General features: G+C 43.7%; 1 protein-coding gene across 2 annotated transcripts in view; it reads left to right on the top strand.

Moving 5' to 3' along the window:
* adat2 (adenosine deaminase tRNA specific 2) overlaps nucleotides 1–18,003 on the top strand; it is a 31,919-nt gene extending 13,916 nt beyond the window's left edge. For both annotated transcript variants that reach the window (XM_078405467.1, XM_078405468.1), the window contains exons 5-6: nucleotides 9,934–10,006; nucleotides 10,103–18,003. In XM_078405467.1, coding sequence (XP_078261593.1) covers nucleotides 9,934–10,006; nucleotides 10,103–10,134 — 105 coding nt within the window. In that variant the 3' untranslated portion in view covers nucleotides 10,135–18,003. The remainder of the gene's footprint in view (nucleotides 1–9,933; nucleotides 10,007–10,102) is intronic.
* The last annotated feature ends 1,392 nt before the right edge of the window (nucleotides 18,004–19,395 follow it).

Below are 19,395 nucleotides of genomic sequence, written 5' to 3'. Positions count from 1 at the left end.
GCTCACAACTTAAAGTATGAACAATGACTTTTCCAATTCTAGGTAACTAACCTACAAACAACCCTTAATAATAATCAGGAAAATAAATGGAACGTTGGGCTTTATAGCAAAGAGGAGCGGGATATAAAAGTAGGAAGATCTTTCTGTAATTGTGCAGGGAACTGGGTAGACCGTGCTACTATGTACAGATTTGCTACCATTATTTAAAGATCATATTATTTCCTCGGAATCACTTCACAGAAGTTTCATAGTTGATTCCTAGGATCATGGAGTTGTCATGAAGGAGTCAAGTCAAGTCGACTTTATTGTCATGAACAAGCACAGTGAGGTGCCGGTTCAATGAAAAATCTTTCTTGTAGCAGCATCACGGGCACAATCATAGATTCTGAAAGTACTAAAAACGAATTACACTCGGACTGTGAAAAGAAAAAGCCTGCAAAACAAGTTATTAGTGCAACAGCACAATTAGGAAACAAGTCCATGGTAGATCAAGATATGGTCCGCAGTGTTCCATTGCCGCGGTAGGAATGGGGTTATAAAGGTCTGCTCAAGATGGTTGTAGGTTGAGTAGGTTCAGCCTATGTTGTCTAGATTTTAGCAGATCTCCAGTATTTTAAAAAATGAGATTCTGGGATGGTTTGACAGGGTAGATGCTGAGAGGTGTTTCCCATGTGGGGAATTCGGAAGTGGGAAATGGTTTCAGAATAATAGATTCCTCATTTAAGATGGGAATTTGGAAGTCCATTTTTGATGAACCTAAGTCTGCAATCCTGTCTCTACGGGGCTACAGAGGCCAAATAATTGAATATATTCAAGGCCGAGAAAGAACAGACGGAAGAGTGGAATGAAATCAGATCGACCAAGGCCTTATTGCTGGAGTGAACAGGCTCCCGTTTAATTTAGAAATGCATCATGCAAATTGGCCCATCCACCCACCGAGACCTTGTAAATCATCCACCACCTGTTCACACTCGTATTGCGTTGTCCCCCTTTTCCATCCACTCCCCAGACACGGGGCAATTTACAAAGGCCAATTAACCTACAAAACCTCGCGCCTTTGGGATGTGGGAGAAAATCGAAGCACCCGGAGAAATGTGCAAACTCCATGCAGACTGCATCAAGGTCAGGATCGAAGCCATGTCTCTGGCACTGTGAGGTAGCTGCCCTACCATCTGTGTCACTACTCCTTACGTTCAAGAGAGTAAAATAGTTCCAGGACCCGACGGAATTGAAAAGAATAGATGAAAGGTAGTGGGTAGAAAAATGTAGCCTGTATGGCTTGACATACTCTTTTAAAACCGCGGAAAGGTTTGAAAAGATACATTTAATGAATGTCACCGATATAAGATAATTTCTTATATGGACTGTCACACTGTAGTGGTTAAATTGCTGGACTGGTAACCAAAAATTTAAATCTGGAAGCATGAGTTTGAGTTCAACCATGGCAGCATGTAAATAAATAAAAATGAAGAGAAAGTAATCTTGACCATAAAATTACTGTTTTGGTGTAAAACACCATGTGCTTCACTGATGTTGTACTTGAAGGGGGAACGGATGTTAACCCTCCCAGGTTTCTACCGTACTCTTCAAATTTACGAGACAAGCCCTTGTACAGTATTCAGATACTATCCATTAAGAATACAGTAGCTAGGTTAACTGCAGTTAGCCATTAAAATTAACAAGCAACAGTTTCTATTGATACTTATGTAATGATACTTGATTAAACAATACAAAGTATCTCCTTTAGTATTTTTAGCTTGCAGTAACAAAAATAAACTTATTGCTATTGAAAAGTTCTTTAATTTTTGAAAATCTTGCAGGGTAAAATAACTTTGTTACTTACGAGTCTGAAACTTTCTAACCCTTAACTCCTTTCCCCCATTGAGCCTATGGTCTTTATAACGTGATTTTCTATAACACGAGGCTTCTTAACTCTTATCATTATAGCAAACTATCTGTACATTTTAGAAAGCAGTGAAACTCCTGCACGATGGTGGTCTGTGTGTGTTGCTCCTCTTTGTCTGGGCTGCTTCAGTGAGTTCACTGTCAGGAAGGATCATGTAAGCCTAGGGTTCCCCTCGGGGAGATTGCACCTCATTGGTGTGGCTCTGGAGGTTTTAATCAAAGGTGGGCATGGATGCTGTTTGCTGAAGAGCCTGTCCCTGTGCTAGTATGACTTCAGGATCACCTGCTCACCCTGCCAAATTTCCTTTTATTTCAATCTTTAAATCATTAGAAAGTTGGAGGGGGGGAATTTTTTTATTTTTCATGCGTCAGCATCTGTGCTGTTAAACTGGAACTCCGGGACCAACATGAAGGTTGATGCTCCATGCTCCCCTCGCTGGGTGAAATTGAGCAGACTTGGGGACAGAAAGCTGTAGCCAAATTGCAGGTGACCACTGGTGTTAGAATGATTTGCATCTAGTTTGAAGAGGAAAGACTTTGGCAGGTGCAAAAAATATAAACAGAACAGAAATCGAAGCAGGGTCAGTGAGTTGTTGGAAAGAAACTCTCCATTGGAGGCAACTGTGCATTTTACCCAGTGTGGTTCCATGTGTCCAACCATTTATTGACTTGTCCACCCTGTATTGTCATGTACCCTCTTGTACCTCAGTGCGAACTTGTCAATGCTCAAGGACCTTAATCTGTCACTGCCATCTAAATAAGCACAACTCCAGATACATCATCCTCTACCTCCCCCTGCCATTACCTCATTTCAATGCATTGACCTGCTCTAAGCTGCAAACTAATTTAATTAATCTTGTGTTGACAACTTTAGTGACCCATGGGAAAGATTATTTCCTGCATATGCTGATGCGTCAAGCAGCAAATAGTGCCTTTATTACTTTTTCATGATTTACTTTTAGATTTTGGTGAATCAGTAGTTAGAAATTGCCTGAGTGAAGCTAGAGATTGCAGTAATATTTTTGGGTTAAAGAAAACAACTCCATTACAATCTGTGAAATGCAAATGGCCAAGAAGGGATATGATCATGGTACATGAAATTTGGAAAGGGTAAGACAGAATGAATGAGAAGGATTTATTTCCCTTTTCAGGTGCTTAAATCTAAAGCTATTGATGGAAAGACAGAGGGATTGTAATTAATTACTTATGATACAGAGGAGAAATAAATTCAATCCGATGGGAACAGGGCTCAGAGTAGTTGTGCAGATGAAGAGGTACAATCACCTGGAGAAGAAATAATAAATCCAACAGGCAAAACAAGCGAATAGGTGAACATCGTGAATTCAAAGCTAAATTGCACGTATTTTAACGCAAGAAGTATAACCAGTAAAATAGATGAACTCAAAGCTTTAATTAACAGGACATTCTACATGATATTGTTGCCATCACTGAGACATGGCTGAAGAATGGCCAGGACAGGCAATAATTATCCCTAGTTATATAAGTGTCAGGTGAGGCAGAGGGGAGGGTGGGGGGGAGGGGGGGTAAAAGGAGAGGAGATATTCCACTTATAGCCAACGATTACATTACGTCGGTACTGAGGGAGAATATCGTAGAAGGTCCCTCAAATAATTGGAAGCAAAAAGGTATTGCTATTTTTCTAGGTGGGAGTGTATTACAGTCCTCCCAATGGTCAACAGTAGACAGAGGAACAGATGTATAAGCAGATATCAAAGGGATGCAATAAGTTTAGCAAAAAGAAAGCTTATGATGAATAAAGGAACGAATGATGGTAAAGGACAGTCTGAGGTAAGAGGTACGTGGAAGGATATAAAGCAGTAAGGTACTTAGAAATAAATTAGGAAGACTAAGAGATCATTGAAGACGGGATTAAGGTACATCTGAAGGTGTTCCAGAAGTATATCGAGCTAAAAGAATAACCAGGGGGAAATGTAGAAACAACATGGGCGACCTGTGTTTGGATCCAGAAGATATAAGTGAGGTCCTGAATTAACACTTTTCATTGATACTGACACAGGAAATGGACTTTGTCATTGGAGAATTTGGTGAAAGAGCAGATGTCAGCCAAGTGCTTGCCTCCATAAATAAAGAGAAGTTACTCGATACTCCAGGACTTAAAAATGGATAAATCCCCAGGACCAAAAAAGATTAACCCCAGACTGCTTCAGGAGGCAAGGGAAGAGATTGCTGCGATTCTGGCTGAGATTTTTTAAATCTTTGCTGGATGCAAGTGAGGTACCAGATGACTGGAGAATAGTAAACATGGTCCCCCCCCCTTTTCAAGAGGGCAGCAGGGAAAAACCTGTAACTATGGACCCCGTGAGCCTAACATCAGAGATAGGGAAGATACTGGACCAAATTCTGAGGGAAAAGATTAATGGTCACTTGGAATAATAGGGTCGAATCAGAGACAACCAACATGGCTTTGTTAAGGGCAGATCCTGTCTGACCAAGTTGATTGAAATTATCTGAAGAGGTAATGAAGTGTATTGTTGAAGGCAGGACAGTAGATGTGATTTAAATGGCCTTTAATAAAGCATTTGATAAGCATTGGGAGACTGGTTGAAAAGATTAGGCCCAATGTGAACCAGGGCAAGTTGGCAGACTAGATCCAAAATTGGCTTGGCAATAGAAGACAGTGAATCATGGTAGAGAGTTGTTTTTGTGATAGGATGGGAATGGTGGTGTCCTCTAGGATCACTGGGACATTTACTTTGGTAAATGTCTTGAATATGGATATGGAAGCCATGATCAGTAAGTTATCACAAAATGCTGGAGCAACTCAGCAGGTCAGGCAGCACCTAGGAGAGAGGGAATGGGTGACGTTTCGGATCGAGCCCTGTCTTCAGACTGAAATTTTGTGATACCTTCAATTTGTACCAGCATCTGCAGTTATTTTCCTACATGATCAGTAAGTTCATACGTGACATCAAGATTGGCGGAGTTGTTGATAATGTGAAGGAAAATCTTAAACTAGAGGGATATGGTTCACATTGGTGAAAAGAACAAATATTGTTTAATCCAGACAAGTTTGAGGTGCTGTATTTTGGAACATTAATGAGGCTAGAACATAGACCACGGATGGTAAGGTCTTAGGTTGTTTTGAGAAACAGAGAAAGTAAAAATTCCATAGATCCTTAAAGGTGACAACATGGTAAGATAACTTAGTTAGAAAGGCATATTGGATGTTGACCTTTATTAGTCATGGCATGGAAGACAGAAGTAGGGAGATTATGTTCCAACTTTATAAAATCTTGTTCTGACCTCAACTGGAGTATTGCATGCTGTTAAGATTACCAAGGTACTCAGAGGATGGGATAGCACTGGAGAGGGTGCAGTGGAGATTCACTAGGATGTTGTTAGGGCTGGAGCTGTTCAGTACGGAGAGACTGGAGATGTTCGGTATGTTCTTCTGGAGTGGATGAGGTTAAGAGGGGACAGAATTAGAGTATTTAACATTAGGGGGCAATGAAAGATTGGGCTGGTTTTGGTTTATTTTTATCACATGCATGGATATAGAGTGAAAATTTTTGTTGTATGCTCTTCAGTCAAATCATGCTATGCACAAGTACAATCCAGCTGCACGCAAGTGCAACAGATAATGCACAGAGAACAATACCAGAGTGCAGAATATAGTGTTACGGCATTGTTACAGAGAAAGTGCAGGTTTTTTTTTAAAGTGCAAGGTTCGTAATGTGGTAGGTTGAAAGATTGGAACTACACTCAAGCTTATCGGAGGACTGTTCAGTAGTATGATGACAGTGGGGAAGAAGTTGTTCCTGAATCTGGCATCTGGTGTAGATGGAATCAATGGCCGGTGGGGGGGGGGGGGGGGGCTGGTTTGTGTGATGGACAGGGCTGCATCCACAATACTGTAATTTCTAGTGGAATTGAGCAGAGCTATGACACGTCCTTTTTGAATGCTTTCTGAGGTGCATCTGTTGACTGGATGTGGGTGATTGGAAACGTGACAAACTTCCATAGTATTCTGAGGATGTAGAGGCATCGGTGTACTTTCTTGGGCATAGCTTCAATGTGCTTGGTCCAGAACAAATTGTTAGTGATATTTTCACTTATGAACTCAACTCTCCACCATCTCCACTTCACCACCATTGATGCTGACTGCGACCGTGCACCATCTCGTTTCCCAAAGTCCTTAACTAGCTCCTTCATCTTGATCACATTGAGAAGGAGGTTGTTGTCCTGAGACCATGTTACCACGCTCTCTATCTGTACTCTGCCTCATCGTTGTTTGTGATCTGGCCCACTACAGTGGTGGCATCTGCAAACTGAGAAATGGAGTAAGAATAAATTTGGCCACACTGTTGTGAGATTGCATCCTGGCACTCATGTTGAGAATTATCATGAGGATGTTTTGAATCACCTGATCTCAAAGATTGTGGTCTACAGGTCAGTAAGTCGAAGATCCAGTTGCAGAGGGGTAATCCTGACTCCTGGGTCCAGGAGTTTGGAGATTAGTTTGGTTGGGATTATGGTGTTGAAGGTGGTGCATTGTCAATACATAGGAATCTGTTCTAGCTATCCTTGTTATCTAGATTGATGAGTAATGAGTGTAGGACTAAGGAGATTTTAGTTTAGAGATTTAGTTTAAAGATACAACATGGAAACCGGCCCGACGGCCCAGCGAAACCACGATCAGCAATTACCCATATACTAGTTCTGTCCTACACACTAGGGACAATTTACAGAAGCCAATTAACCAGACATGTGAATTTTCCGCGTTTCCAAGGATTTCCACGTTTTAAAATCCATTTTCCGTGCTTTTTGCATGATTTCCGCGTTTTTCACTTTGCCCTTGACAAAATCACATTTACCAACGGAGAAATTGGATCGAAAAAAAGAAAGAAAAAATAAATAAATAAACGATGTATAGCAGCGTTTCTCAACCGGGGTTCCCCGGAACACTAGGATTCCACTAGAGGTCGCGAGGGGCTCCACAAGAAATAGCCGCTAATCATTGAAATCTGGACAAAATTACGAGAGCCCACTTGAAATCTCCCCGCCCTGGAAGTCTCCCCGAAAATGTGGCACCTCGGCTGGGCAAGGCAGCGAATCTCGACCTCATCGAGACTTCCACGGCCGATCTGTGGGTTGAATTTGCAACCTGCAGCCGGAGCTCTGGAACTCCAGCCCAGCTGGAGCCAGCGCATCTATCCCCATAGCCGACTTCCTTGGCCAGCTGGATAAACCAGCAAAGCTCTGGAACCAAGTGTGCCAGAAAATCAGTGGTGGAACTGTAATGAGTAAATATTAAATTTAAATGCAAGATTATGTAACTAAATTAATTAAAATAATAAAAATGTTATTAGTATATAGTGACATATTCACATTATTTTGTAATATCCTTTTTTACTTTGAAATGCACTAAAAGAGGCTTAAAACTGGCAAATATATGTGTACATTTTCCACAAATAAACCCGATTTTTTGACCCCCGCTGTAGGCCTCGCACAAGCGCTTGGCTACTTTCCTCCTTTTTTTTTTACCTCACTCACATGCCTGATTAACCTACAAACCTGCACGTTTTTGGAATGTGGGAGGAAACCAGAACACCCGGAGAAAACCCATGCAGTCACAGAGAAAATGTACAAACTCCATACAAACAGCACCCGGACAGTCAGGATCGAAACTGGGTCTCTGGCTCTGTAAGGCAACAATTCTACCACTATGCCGCCCGTGGACCTGTTGTGTCGGTAGACTAACCGAAGTGGATCAAGGCTGTCTGGGAGGCTGGAATTAATGTGTGCAATGACCAGTCTCTCAAAGAACTTCATAATGGTGGATGTCATAGCCACTGGATGGTAATCATTAAGGCACGCTACCTTACCTGGGATTATGATCATCTTAAAACAGGTGGAAACCTCAGAATGAAACAGTGAAATGTTAAAGATATCTGTGAACAGTTTAGGTCCTGAGTACATGGCCGAGGACTCCATCGGTGCCAGTTGTTTTCCTCGGGTTTGCTCTTGGGAAGGCCGGTTTGATATCTGCGACGTGGGTGCAGATGCATTCAAGGATGTCAGGGCAGGTGACGTCATTCCATTGACCTGTTCAAAGCGAGCATAGATTGCATTGAATGCAAAGTGCTAGAGTAACTCAGCGGGTCAGGCAGCATCTGTGGAAGGAATGATGGATGGGTGATGGTTTAGGTCAGGTCCCTTCTTCAGACTGCCTGTAGTACCTTGGTGAAACCTGGAAACGAGTTGGTGACGGGACAAAGCCTGGCAATTGAAAAATTGATAGTGTTGGAAGGAACTGCAGATGCTGGTTTACACCGAAGATTGACACAAAATGCTGGAGTAACTCCGGGTCAGGCAGCATCTCTGGAGAAAAGGAATAGGTGGCGTTTCGGGTCCTCATCAGTGCCAGCAACTAGCTGCGTACAGTGGAGAGGTATGCATCAAGTTAGGGCAGCACTGTGGCGCAGCGGTAGAGCTGTGGCCTTACAATGACACACACCCGGGTTCAATCCTGTCTACAGGTGTGGAGTTTGTACGTTCTTGCCATGACCGTGTGTTTTTTCTGGATGCTCCAGTTTCCTCCCACACTCTAAAGGCGTACAGGTCTGTAAGTTATTGGCTTTGGTAAAATTATAAATTGTCCCTAGTGCATTTGTGCGGTAGTGCTAGTGTAGGGGTGATCACTGGTCGGCATGGACTCGGTGGGCCGAAGAGCCTGTTTCCATGCTGTATATCTAAAAACTAAAAGTGTTCTCAGCCTGTCGGAGCGATCCAAGTGCAGAATTCCTCCTCTGTTCCCATGATCTTTCAATCTTCTATCCATATTCCACTAAGATCAAATGGATCAGGATATACATTGATCGCTGTGGGCTTGGTTCCAGTAACATGTATTCGTTTACCAGAGCGCATGAAAAGTTTTATCCCACTTCTCTTGGAGGGATACAGTTATGGCGGTGCCTTGGGGGCAGTTTCAGTGCCTACATTATATGTTCTCAGAATCTCTGTCTGTGTTGAGGAAATCAACCAACTCCACTGCCTGGGCTCAGTTCCAGGAGATTAAATTACAATGTTGGAACTGACATTCTGATCACATATGGAGATGTAATTTGTTTTGTGCGCAAGGCTGTAATACCCAAAGTCCACAGTTGGTGTTGTTATTGTATTCTCGGAGCCATGAAACCAGCTTGTGAGATGAGCTGATTCCTGCCTTGCCCTCTCTAGCCAGGAGCATGGAAAATCCTGCTTAGCTTATTGTTATCTGGGTGCTGATGTCGTCAAAAGGGCCCACCCATCAAAGCGCACACCAGCACTCGCAGTTAGCCAAACAAACCCCAGTTTCATTCTGACTAATTGACTGAAAACCAACAGCTGTTTAAAGCAACTCAATGACTCTGAATTGCAGCTTCTGCAGCGTGATCAACTCCACCTTTACCATTTCTTCTGGGGATTGGTAGGGAGGTGTGGGGATGGGGGTGATGGAATCACATCATAAATTTTATAACTGCCTGATAAATTCAGATGCTAGATTAGCAACCTGGTTTTCTTGGCAAGATTGAGAGACTTTCTTACGAAATCTTAACCAGAGTTTGCGTCCCAGTTGGTAGCTCGGGTTCAGTAGGAAATACTCTTGCTTTCAATTCAGTTGGTGGTGGGTTCAAATCCGACTGCGGTGCTAAATGAAGTTATTCAGACTCACTCGGCCGAAGGGACTGCTTCCATGCGGAAAATTCCTATGATTCTGTGACTGTCGGAGGCAACTTCTTCCAGACGAGGAATTAAAGCAATGTCCCATCACCCAAGCCAGGTAATGACAGCATTGCACCATTTCAAAGAAGTTCAAGGAGTTCTACAGAAGTCCTGGCTAATATTTATTAGTAACCATGCTGAAAACATGATGTGTTTGGGAGTTTGCTGTGCTGGATTTCCTATCGTTAAGCGGTGACTAAACATCAAGACTACGTAATGCTTTGGGTTGCCGCAAGGGTGGGTAAGATACTGACTAAATGCAATCCTTCTCTCTTGTTGCAGTGCATAGGCGGATACAGAGCTGATGAAGCAGTGGAGCTGTTAAAGACTTTTTACAAAGCTGAAAACCCCAATGGTTTGTATGGTCCAATTGTCCTTTGTGTAACATATTTAGATATTTGTTCGAAACCAATTTACAAACTTTTTTTTAAATTACTTTTTGCCAATACAGCACCAAAATCAAAAGTGCGGAAGAAGGAATAAGCCCTGCCATATCGATCCTACAGCTGTGAATCATTCAGGGTTTGTTTAAAAGACAAACACTTGGCCAAGAAGTTCAGTGTTCAACATAAGCTGACTGGGCAGTGGAAATGAATAACCAGTCCATGTGGACTGAGCCAAGGGATGCTCGCAGGAAAACAATGACAGTAATTGTAGACGGCAGCGAGACACCTCAGACTGTTTCTCTCTGTCTCGCCAACAGCCTCACCCTCCTGGTGTGCTTGCCCATTCTGACAGCATTTTGGGTCGGCCTGTGTGTTGCACAATTGCAGGCTTTATCCTCACTCCCTGCCTTTCATTCAGGATTGAGAATCCCGTGGGTGGGGGTGGGGTTGAAGGTGTAAACCTGTTCTATTCCTGGAATTTCAGCGCAAATAAGTTGCTGTGACATTTCGTGATGCAAAGGTAAACTTTTATTTATTCCATATAATATATAAATTATAAAACTCATCAAACTACAAGTGAACAAAAAGGGCTCGTATTGTGCATGGACCACCTGAACATATACATATCACTTTGGTTAAAGAAGAAGCACGCATATAAACTAATTTTTAGTTTTGTTTAATTTAGAGATATAGCGCAGAAACAGGCCTTTTGGCCCACCGAGTCCGCGCTAACCAGCGATCCCCGCACACTAACACTATCCTACACACAATTCTAGGGACAATTTACCATTTTACCAAGTCAGTTAGCCACAAACCTGTGCGCCTTTGGAGTGTGCGAAGAAACCGGGGCACCTGGAAAAAAATACATGCAGGTCACAGGGAAAACGTACAAACACCATACGGACAGTACGCGTAGTCAGGATCGATCCCGGGTCTCTGGTGCTGTAAGGCAACAATGCTACCGCTGCACTACCATGCTGCCCATGATATAATTTCGTGTAGATACAATAGACAATCAGATCCCTTTTCTCAGGGTTGAAATGTCAAATACTGGAAGGCACATCTTTTTGTCAGATGGGGAAAGTTTAAAGAAGATGTGCAGAGTGTGATCGGTACTGGAATGCACTGTCAGGGGTTGGTATGGAAGCAGATACGGTAATGGCATTTGAGATTTTTAGATATGCGTATGAATATGTAAGGAATGGTGGAATGTGGACCACGTGCAAGCAGAAGGAATGAGTTTAAGTAGGCATCATGTTTGGCACGGACACCATCGGCCAAAGGGCCTATTTCTGTACTCTATAATTCTATGTTTATCTCATTATGAATAGCTGAACCAAACTAGTCAGGAAGCTTGACGTGTTTGGCTTGTTAATCCCCCCGGACATTCTTTCATTACTGGCCTCTTGATCGTCTCTAATTTTAATCACTCCACCATTGGCAGCTGTGCTTTTGGTGCCAAGAACTTAAGCTTAGAATTCCTTCCTCTCCATCTCTTTTGCCTTTTGAGATGCTTTTTTAAAGTTTCTCAATGCAGGCTTGTGGTCCTCTATTCTAACCCCTTTGTATCGTTGAATTGCCGATATTTGCTAAAACCCATCTATGAAGCAGCTTGGGATATTATGCACTTGCTCATTGAGAATGCCTTATAAATGCAAGATGCTGTTACATTGTTACATGCTGAGGTAGCTGACCTTGAGCTCATGGTGGTTGGGGTCAGGTCCAAGTTGCTCATTTGGTCTTGGATCTGAGGTTGGGACTCCATTGGGACGTTGCCTGCGATGGAGTCTTTCAGTTATGAGGAAAGACTGGGTTTATTTTCCTTGGAGTGGAATCTGATAGAGAGTTACAAAATTATGGAGATGTGGACAAGGTGGTTAGTAGCGACCCTTTCCCATGTAGGAGGTCATGCAACACGGAAACAGGTCCCTTGGCACATCTTGTCCATGCCCATCTAAACTAGTCGCATTTGGAGATGCAAGAAACTGAAATTGCCAAACACCAAAGTGTCAGAGAAATACAGCACATCAGGCAGCATCTGTGGAGGTAATGGTTAAACGATGTTTCGGGTCGGAACCCTTTTTCAGTGCAAACAATGGCCCCAGTATGGGCTCCTCTGCTACACCACTGGTGTACTAATTTTTAAGATTAAAGACTAAGATTATAAATCTCCAATAAGAAAGGTATCCTTTCACCACTGTCCTTTATCTCCTAACACCAAACCAGTTCTGCATCCAATTAACCATCTTGTCTTGGGTACCATTACCTTAAACTTCTGGGCCAGTCTACCGTACAGCACCTTGTCAAATACCTTTTCAACTCCACGTCAACTACATACATACTTAGTTATCTCTCAAAAAAACTAAGTCGAATGACAGAGGCACGATTTCCTCTGTAAAATGTCACGCTGACTATCTCTGACCAGTCCTTACCTTTCCACTCTACATAAGTCTTGTCCCTTAGGATTATCCCAGCCATCAAAGTTAAATTCACCGGCCTGTAGTTACCTGGTTTATTCCTGCTGCACTTAAATAAAGGAAAAGCATTGAAAGCTCCTTTCTCGTCTGCTCCAGATTATTTATGTCTACCTCCCTAAACGCACTATCTTCCATATCCTAATCCTTTATGAATACAGATGAAAAGTATTCATTTAGGATCTCACCTGCAACACCTTGCTCTGCATGTAATTACCTCTTTGGTTCCTCAGAGGATTCTTTCATTTCCCGGTTACCGTCTTGCTCCTGATTTACTTATGGACTCCCATTTGTCAGATATTTTATTTGGAAACAGGCCCTTCACCCACTGAGTCTGACCATCGATTACCCATTCACTCTAGTTCACTCTCACATCCACTCCCTACACACTCGGGACCATTTACAGAGGCCAATTAACCTACAAACCAGCATGTCAGGGATGTAAGAGGAAACCAGAGCACTTGGAGGAAACCCACAGGGTCACAATGTGCTTACGACAGCACCCAAGGTCAGGATTGAATATGGATATCTAACACTGATGCAGCTCCACCAGCCAGAACTGGAAGCGCTTGGCTGGAGTAGAAATATTGAGTACAAACAAATAGGAGCAAAGAGGTCCTTCTACAGTTGTACCGGGCCCTGGTGAGACCGCACCTGGAGTACTGTGTGCAGTTTTGGTCTCCAAATTTGAGGAAGGATATTCTTGCTATGGAGGGCGTGCAGCGTAGGTTCACTAGGTTAATTCCCGGAATGGCGGGACTGTCATATGTTGAAAGGCTGGAGCGATTGGGCTTGTATACACTGGAATTTAGAAGGATGAAGGGGGATCTTATTGAAACATATAAGATAATTAGGGGACTGAACACATTAGAGGCAGGAAACATGTTCCCAATGTTGGGGGAGTCCAGAACAAGGGGCCACAGTTTAAGAATAAGGGGTAGGCCATTTAGAACGGAGATGAGGAAGAACTTTTTCAGTCAGAGAGTGGTGAAGGTGTGGAATTCTCTGCCTCAGAAGGCAATGGAGGCCAGTTCGTTGGATGCTTTCAAGAGAGAGCTGGATAGAGCTCTTCAGGATAGCGGAGTGAGGGGGTATGGGGAGAAGGCAGGAACGGGGTACTGATTGAGAGTGATCAGCCATGATCGCATTGAATGGCGGTGCTGGCTCGAAGGGCTGAATGGCCTACTCCTGCACCTATTGTCTATTGTCAAACACTGCTGGAATAATGTCTGATCCCTCAGCTATTTTTGCATTCAGCATTCTCAACAGTTGCAGTAGGGAGTATATTGAATTGGCCGAAACCCGTTTCTTTGACAGTGGGGCTCTTAGGAGGAAGTGGAGATGGATCGCATACTTGCCACTTCCATCTTTAGCACCCACACATCGAATTCTGTCACTGGAGGGGTGATCTAGTGAAAAATCTGAGCATTAATATTTAGAAGAACTATCTCTTGAGCAGCCCCACAACTACATGGTATAAATATATCGCCAAATATCCAGTGAGGGATTCAGGACATGATTCTTCCCCAGAGAGTGGTGCGCATACTAGACGTGCAAGAAGTGGAGTGTTTGAGGTGAACACCATTTTGTGTTAAAAGATGAAGCTCTCTGTTAGGAATGGGAGGAAATTTGTGCAGAATGAGTGGGCCAATTAGTCTGATTCTATGTGTTGCATATTCTGTGAATCAGATGAAGGAGGGAGACTGATTTCTTCCCAAAGGCATTTGCTACACTAAAGGGATTGGGCGTGATATGAGACAGAAGTGAAAGACTAGATGGTTAGTGTTTATGAGTAATGCTACATCTGGTGCATGTGGCCGGTGGACAGGACAAGGAGCAGCCACGTATTGAATACCAGATCCATTCAATCCTGCCTGGATTTGTTAGGAGAATGGAGGGGAGGTGCAGATGTCACCATATATCTGTCTCTACAGAAACTGGGAGGCTCTTTCAGAGTTGTCCAAACAGTTGAAGTCCCCTACTCCTTCCTCAAAGCCATGCACCCACACCTATTCCAGTATTTATCGAAAAATTCTCTTCAAAGTTCTTCTCAAATTTACCGACACTGCAACCTGTACCAAATAATAGTAACAGTTAAAGAATACACAGTAAATGATGACAATTTATCCTTGTCTTTATTTTTATTTATAATGAAAGATCTCTTGCTATCCACTTTGCTGCTGTAACACTGCAAATTTCCCCGGTGTGGGACAAATAATGGAATATATTATTATTATTCTTATAAATCAAAATATCAAAAAGTGTGTAGGAAGAAACTGCAGTTGCTGGTTTAAACCAAAGATAGACACAAAAAGCTGGAGTAACTCAGCGGGACAGGCAGCATCTATGGAGAGAAGGAATGGATGACGTCTAAAGAAGGGTCACGACCCGAAACGTCGCCCAAAATATCAAAGTAATGGGCCGAGTAAAAAAGATTGTTTTTAACTCCCCCCCCCCCCCCCCCAGGTTCTTTTAGATCTCTAGATAATTCTCTCCTTTCACCCCATAATGTGGACGACGGGGATGAAATTTGGTACCTTAATTATTTCATTGTCCTGCATGAAATGAGAAAACAGACTTGTTCAAAACTCTTCTCAATTTAACACTAATTGGCAGCATTCACAAACTCATTCTGCATTTTCAATAAAGATTGGTGTGGGGAAAGTGAGTATCATCCTAAAATGTAATGAAAAACTTGTATTTCTGTAACAATTAGTGCAGCTAATGAGATGCTTTTATTATGTAATACAGGGAAATAAAGTAGCCAAATTGTGCACAGCAGGCTCCCAATCAGGGATGTTGTAGTACAACTTTATAATCTATTGGTTCGGTCACAGCTGGGATATTATATGCAATGCTGCAGTGCAGAAAAATGAATGCACAGGAAAGGGTGTGGAGGATGTTCATACGCAACTGATCTCCCGGTGGCCGAGCACTTTAACTCCCCCTCCCATTCCCAGTCTGACCTCTCTGTCATGGGCCTCCTCCAGTGCCATAGTGAGGCCCGCCGGAAATTGGAGGAGCAGCACCTCATATTTCGCCTGGGCAGTTTGCAGCCCGGTGGTATGAACGTCGACTTCTCCAACTTCAGATAGCTCCTCTGTCCCTCCCTTCCCCTCCTCCTTCCCAGATCTCCCTCTATCTTCCTGTCTCCACCTATATCCTTCCTTTGTCCCACCCCCGACATCAGTCTGAAGAAGGGTCTCGACCCGAAACGTCACCCATTCCTTCTCTCCCGAGATGCTGCCTGACCTGCTGAGTTACTCCAGCATTTTGTGAATAAAAGGATATTGCCTAGGTTGGAATGGTAGTTAACAGGAGAGACTGGATAGGTTGGGTTTGTTTTCCTTTGAGCAGAAGAGGATGAGGGGAGACCTGTTGGAGGTACACAAAATTTTAAGTGAGGTGGAAAAAAAATGTCTCGCCATTGATGCGCTCGGAGGGAAACTTTTCCCCATGGCATAGCGGTGGACTCCGCCTGGTCCATCATGGGCACAGTCCTCCCCACTGTCAATAACATCTGCATGAGGCGCTGCCTCAAGAAGGCGGTATTGAACATCAAGAATTTCCACCATCGGAGCCACGGCCTCTTCTCGCTGCTACTGTTGGGCAGGAAGTACAGAAGCCTGAAGTCCTAAACCACCAGGTTCAGGAACAGCTACTTTCCTGCACAAATCAGGTTCTTGAACTGAACTGCACAAGCCTAATCCACCCTCAACAACGGAACACTAAAGACCACTCCTTGCACTACTATAGGGTTGTTTTCTAATTGTGTTTTGCACTGATTTCTCTTTATTTGCATGCAGAATTCATGTATAATTTAGTACAATTTATATTTGTGTGCGTGTTCTTGTGTCGATGTGCCTGTGAAGATGTTGCTGGAAACAAAATTTGCATTGTACCAGTACCTCACTGTACTTGATGACAATAAACTGAACTAGACTAAAACGCGAGGGGTGTGGAGTGTGAGGGGTTTGAAGAAGAGTTTTTTGACGAAAGTATGGTTAAATCTTAAATGCATTGCCTGAGGCGGAATGGTGGAGGCAGAGATTTTCGCCACATTTAACAAGCATCTGGACGACCACTTGAATCACTAAGGCATTGTAGGCTTCAGGCCAAGTGGCGGTAAATGGGATTAGTATGGATGGGTATGTGATGGTCAGCATGGATGTGGTCAATTAAGACCCTGTTTCTGTAGGACTCTAATGAGAGTAAGTGAACCTGGATGATGTGTGGAGTGGCCAGGGCACTGCAGATAACCTTCCCTCTTCTACATTGAAATAGTGTCATGAGATCTTTTCAACAACTGAAAGGACAGATGGCTATCCCAACAGATAGCCTCACCTTTCACACTGCCCAACATTTTTGTAGCTCACACGGCTTGTGAAAGTGCTTAATCTTCTATCTGGTTTGTACTTCCCCTGAGTTAATGGCTGATCATTTGAAATTGTGGAGGAGTGTGTATTTTGCATTGAATATCCCATATCGCATACAGGAGTGGAGATGGTTAATGGGGTAGTGGAAAGGCAACTGGTACATGATATTTGCTGTATGCGATATGGGAGTGTTTGATATACACAGAACATTGCACTACATTTGAATTATGATGGGCATTGGTCCACATACATCAGGACGGTATTATCCCTGAGTAGTAGTTGCTAACTCAATCGTGCAATCAGTTCTATACAAAGATACTCGTGGCTCATGAGGATTTGTAAGTGGGTTGCATCTTGTGGCTTGCCGAAGTGACTGCCGCCAACAAGGATGGACCAGACAAGGACTGCCAAAAACAAGGGCAAAGACAGGCCCGGCAGCCGATGACAAAAAAAGACCCGTCGGCCACTGAGAACGAAGACCCAATGGTCAAGTGCGGGGGAAGCTCGAAGACCGGAGAGCCAAAGAGGGAGCCACTGGCACCAATGGACGCGAGGAGTGGGCTGGTAGGAGAGGGACCAGGGTATTGCTTCCAGTGCCTTCAAGGTCGGCTGCAGGAGGCGCCCACCCCCAATTGCATAAGTGGTCTGCAGAGGACAGGGATGTCAGATCAGGCTTACCTCGGCTCACAGTACTTGAATTGGGGGGTGCTCCAGGATTTCTAACACGGAAGTGGGGTAGCAAGGTGGCACATTGGTAGAATTGCTGCCTTACAGTGCTGGAGAACCAGGTTCGATCCTGACCTTGGGTGCTTGGCTGTACGGAGTTTGTACGTTCTACTCGTGACCTGCGAGGGTTGTCCCCGTGATCTCTGCTTTGTAGGGTAATTGGCTTAGTATAATTGTAAAATGCCCCTTGTTCGCGTTAGTGTGCGGGGGACTCGGTGGGCCGAAGGGCCTGATTCTGCACTGTACATTTAAACTAATCTAAATGTGGACTGGACTTTGAACTTTGGACTGTTTGTGTTTTCTGTTTTAATTTTCAAACGGCGCCAAAATTGTGGCGAGTGTGCATTTGTGGTTGTGCAAAAGAATTTCACTGTGCTGCGCATATGTAACAATAAAGAACAATTGAACCATTGAACTGGTCTGTTTTTTGAGAACTATGCTAAGGTTTAATTCTCCAACTGTAGACAATAGACAATAGGTGCAGGAGTAGGCCATTCAGCCCTTCGAGCCAGCACCGCCATTCAATGCGATCATGGCTGATCACTATCAATCAGTACCCCGTTCCTGCCTTCTCCCCATACCCCCTCACTCCGCTATCCTTAAGAGCTCTATCCAGCTCTCTCTTGAAAGCATCCAACGAACTGGCCTCCACTGCCTTCTGAGGCAGAGAATTCCACACCTTCACCACCCTCTGACTGAAAAAGTTCTTCCTCATCTCCGTTCTAAATGGCCTACCCCTTATTCTCAAACTGTGGCCCCTTGTTCTGGACTCCCCCAACATTGGGAACATGTTATCTGCCTCTAATGTGTCCAATCCCCTAATTATCTTATATGTTTCAATAAGATCCCCCCTCATCCTTCTAAATTCCAGTGTATACAAGCCCAATCGCTCCAGCCTTTCAACATACGACAGTCCCGCCATTCCGGGAATTAATCTAGTGAACCTACGCTGCACGCCCTCCATAGCAAGAATATCCTTCCTCAAATTTGGAGACCAAAACTGCACACAGTACTCCAGGTGCGGTCTCACCAGGGCCCGGTACAACTGTAGAAGGACCTCTTTGCTCCTATACTCAACTCCTCTTGTTACGAAGGCCAACATTCCATTGGCTTTCTTCACTGCCTGCTGAACCTGCATGCTTCCTTTCATTGACTGATGCACTAGGACACCCAGATCTCGTTGAACTCCCCCTCCTCCTAACTTGACACCATTCAGATAATAATCTGCCTTTCTATTCTTACTTCCAAAGTGAATAACCTCACACTTATCTACATTAAACTGCATCTGCCATGTATCCGCCCACTCACACAACCTGTCCAGGTCACCCTGCAGCCTTATTGCATCTTCCTCACAATTCACACTACCCCCCAACTTAGTATCATCTGCAAATTTGCTAATGGTACTTTTAATCCCTCCGTCTAAGTCATTAATGTATATCGTAAATAGCTGGGGTCCCAGCACCGAACCTTGCGGTACCCCACTGGTCACTACCTGCCATTCCGAAAGGGACCCATTTATCCCCACTCTTTGCTTTCTGTCTGTTAACCAATTTTCTATCCATGTCAGTACCCTACCCCCAATACCATGTGCCCTAATTTTGCCCACTAATCTCCTATGTGGGACCTTGTCGAAGGCTTTCTGAAAGTCGAGGTACACCACATCCACTGACTCTCCCTTGTCAATTTTCCTAGTTACATCCTCAAAAAATTCCAGTAGATTTGTCAAGCATGATTTCCCCTTCGTAAATCCATGCTGACTCGGAACGATCCCGTTACTGCTAT

This window comes from Rhinoraja longicauda, chromosome 9 (assembly GCF_053455715.1).
Source record: "Rhinoraja longicauda isolate Sanriku21f chromosome 9, sRhiLon1.1, whole genome shotgun sequence".
Taxonomy (NCBI): domain Eukaryota; kingdom Metazoa; phylum Chordata; class Chondrichthyes; order Rajiformes; family Arhynchobatidae; genus Rhinoraja; species Rhinoraja longicauda.
The sequence above is the reverse complement of the archived record's forward strand: the minus strand, read 5'-3'. Positions and strand labels throughout refer to the sequence as shown.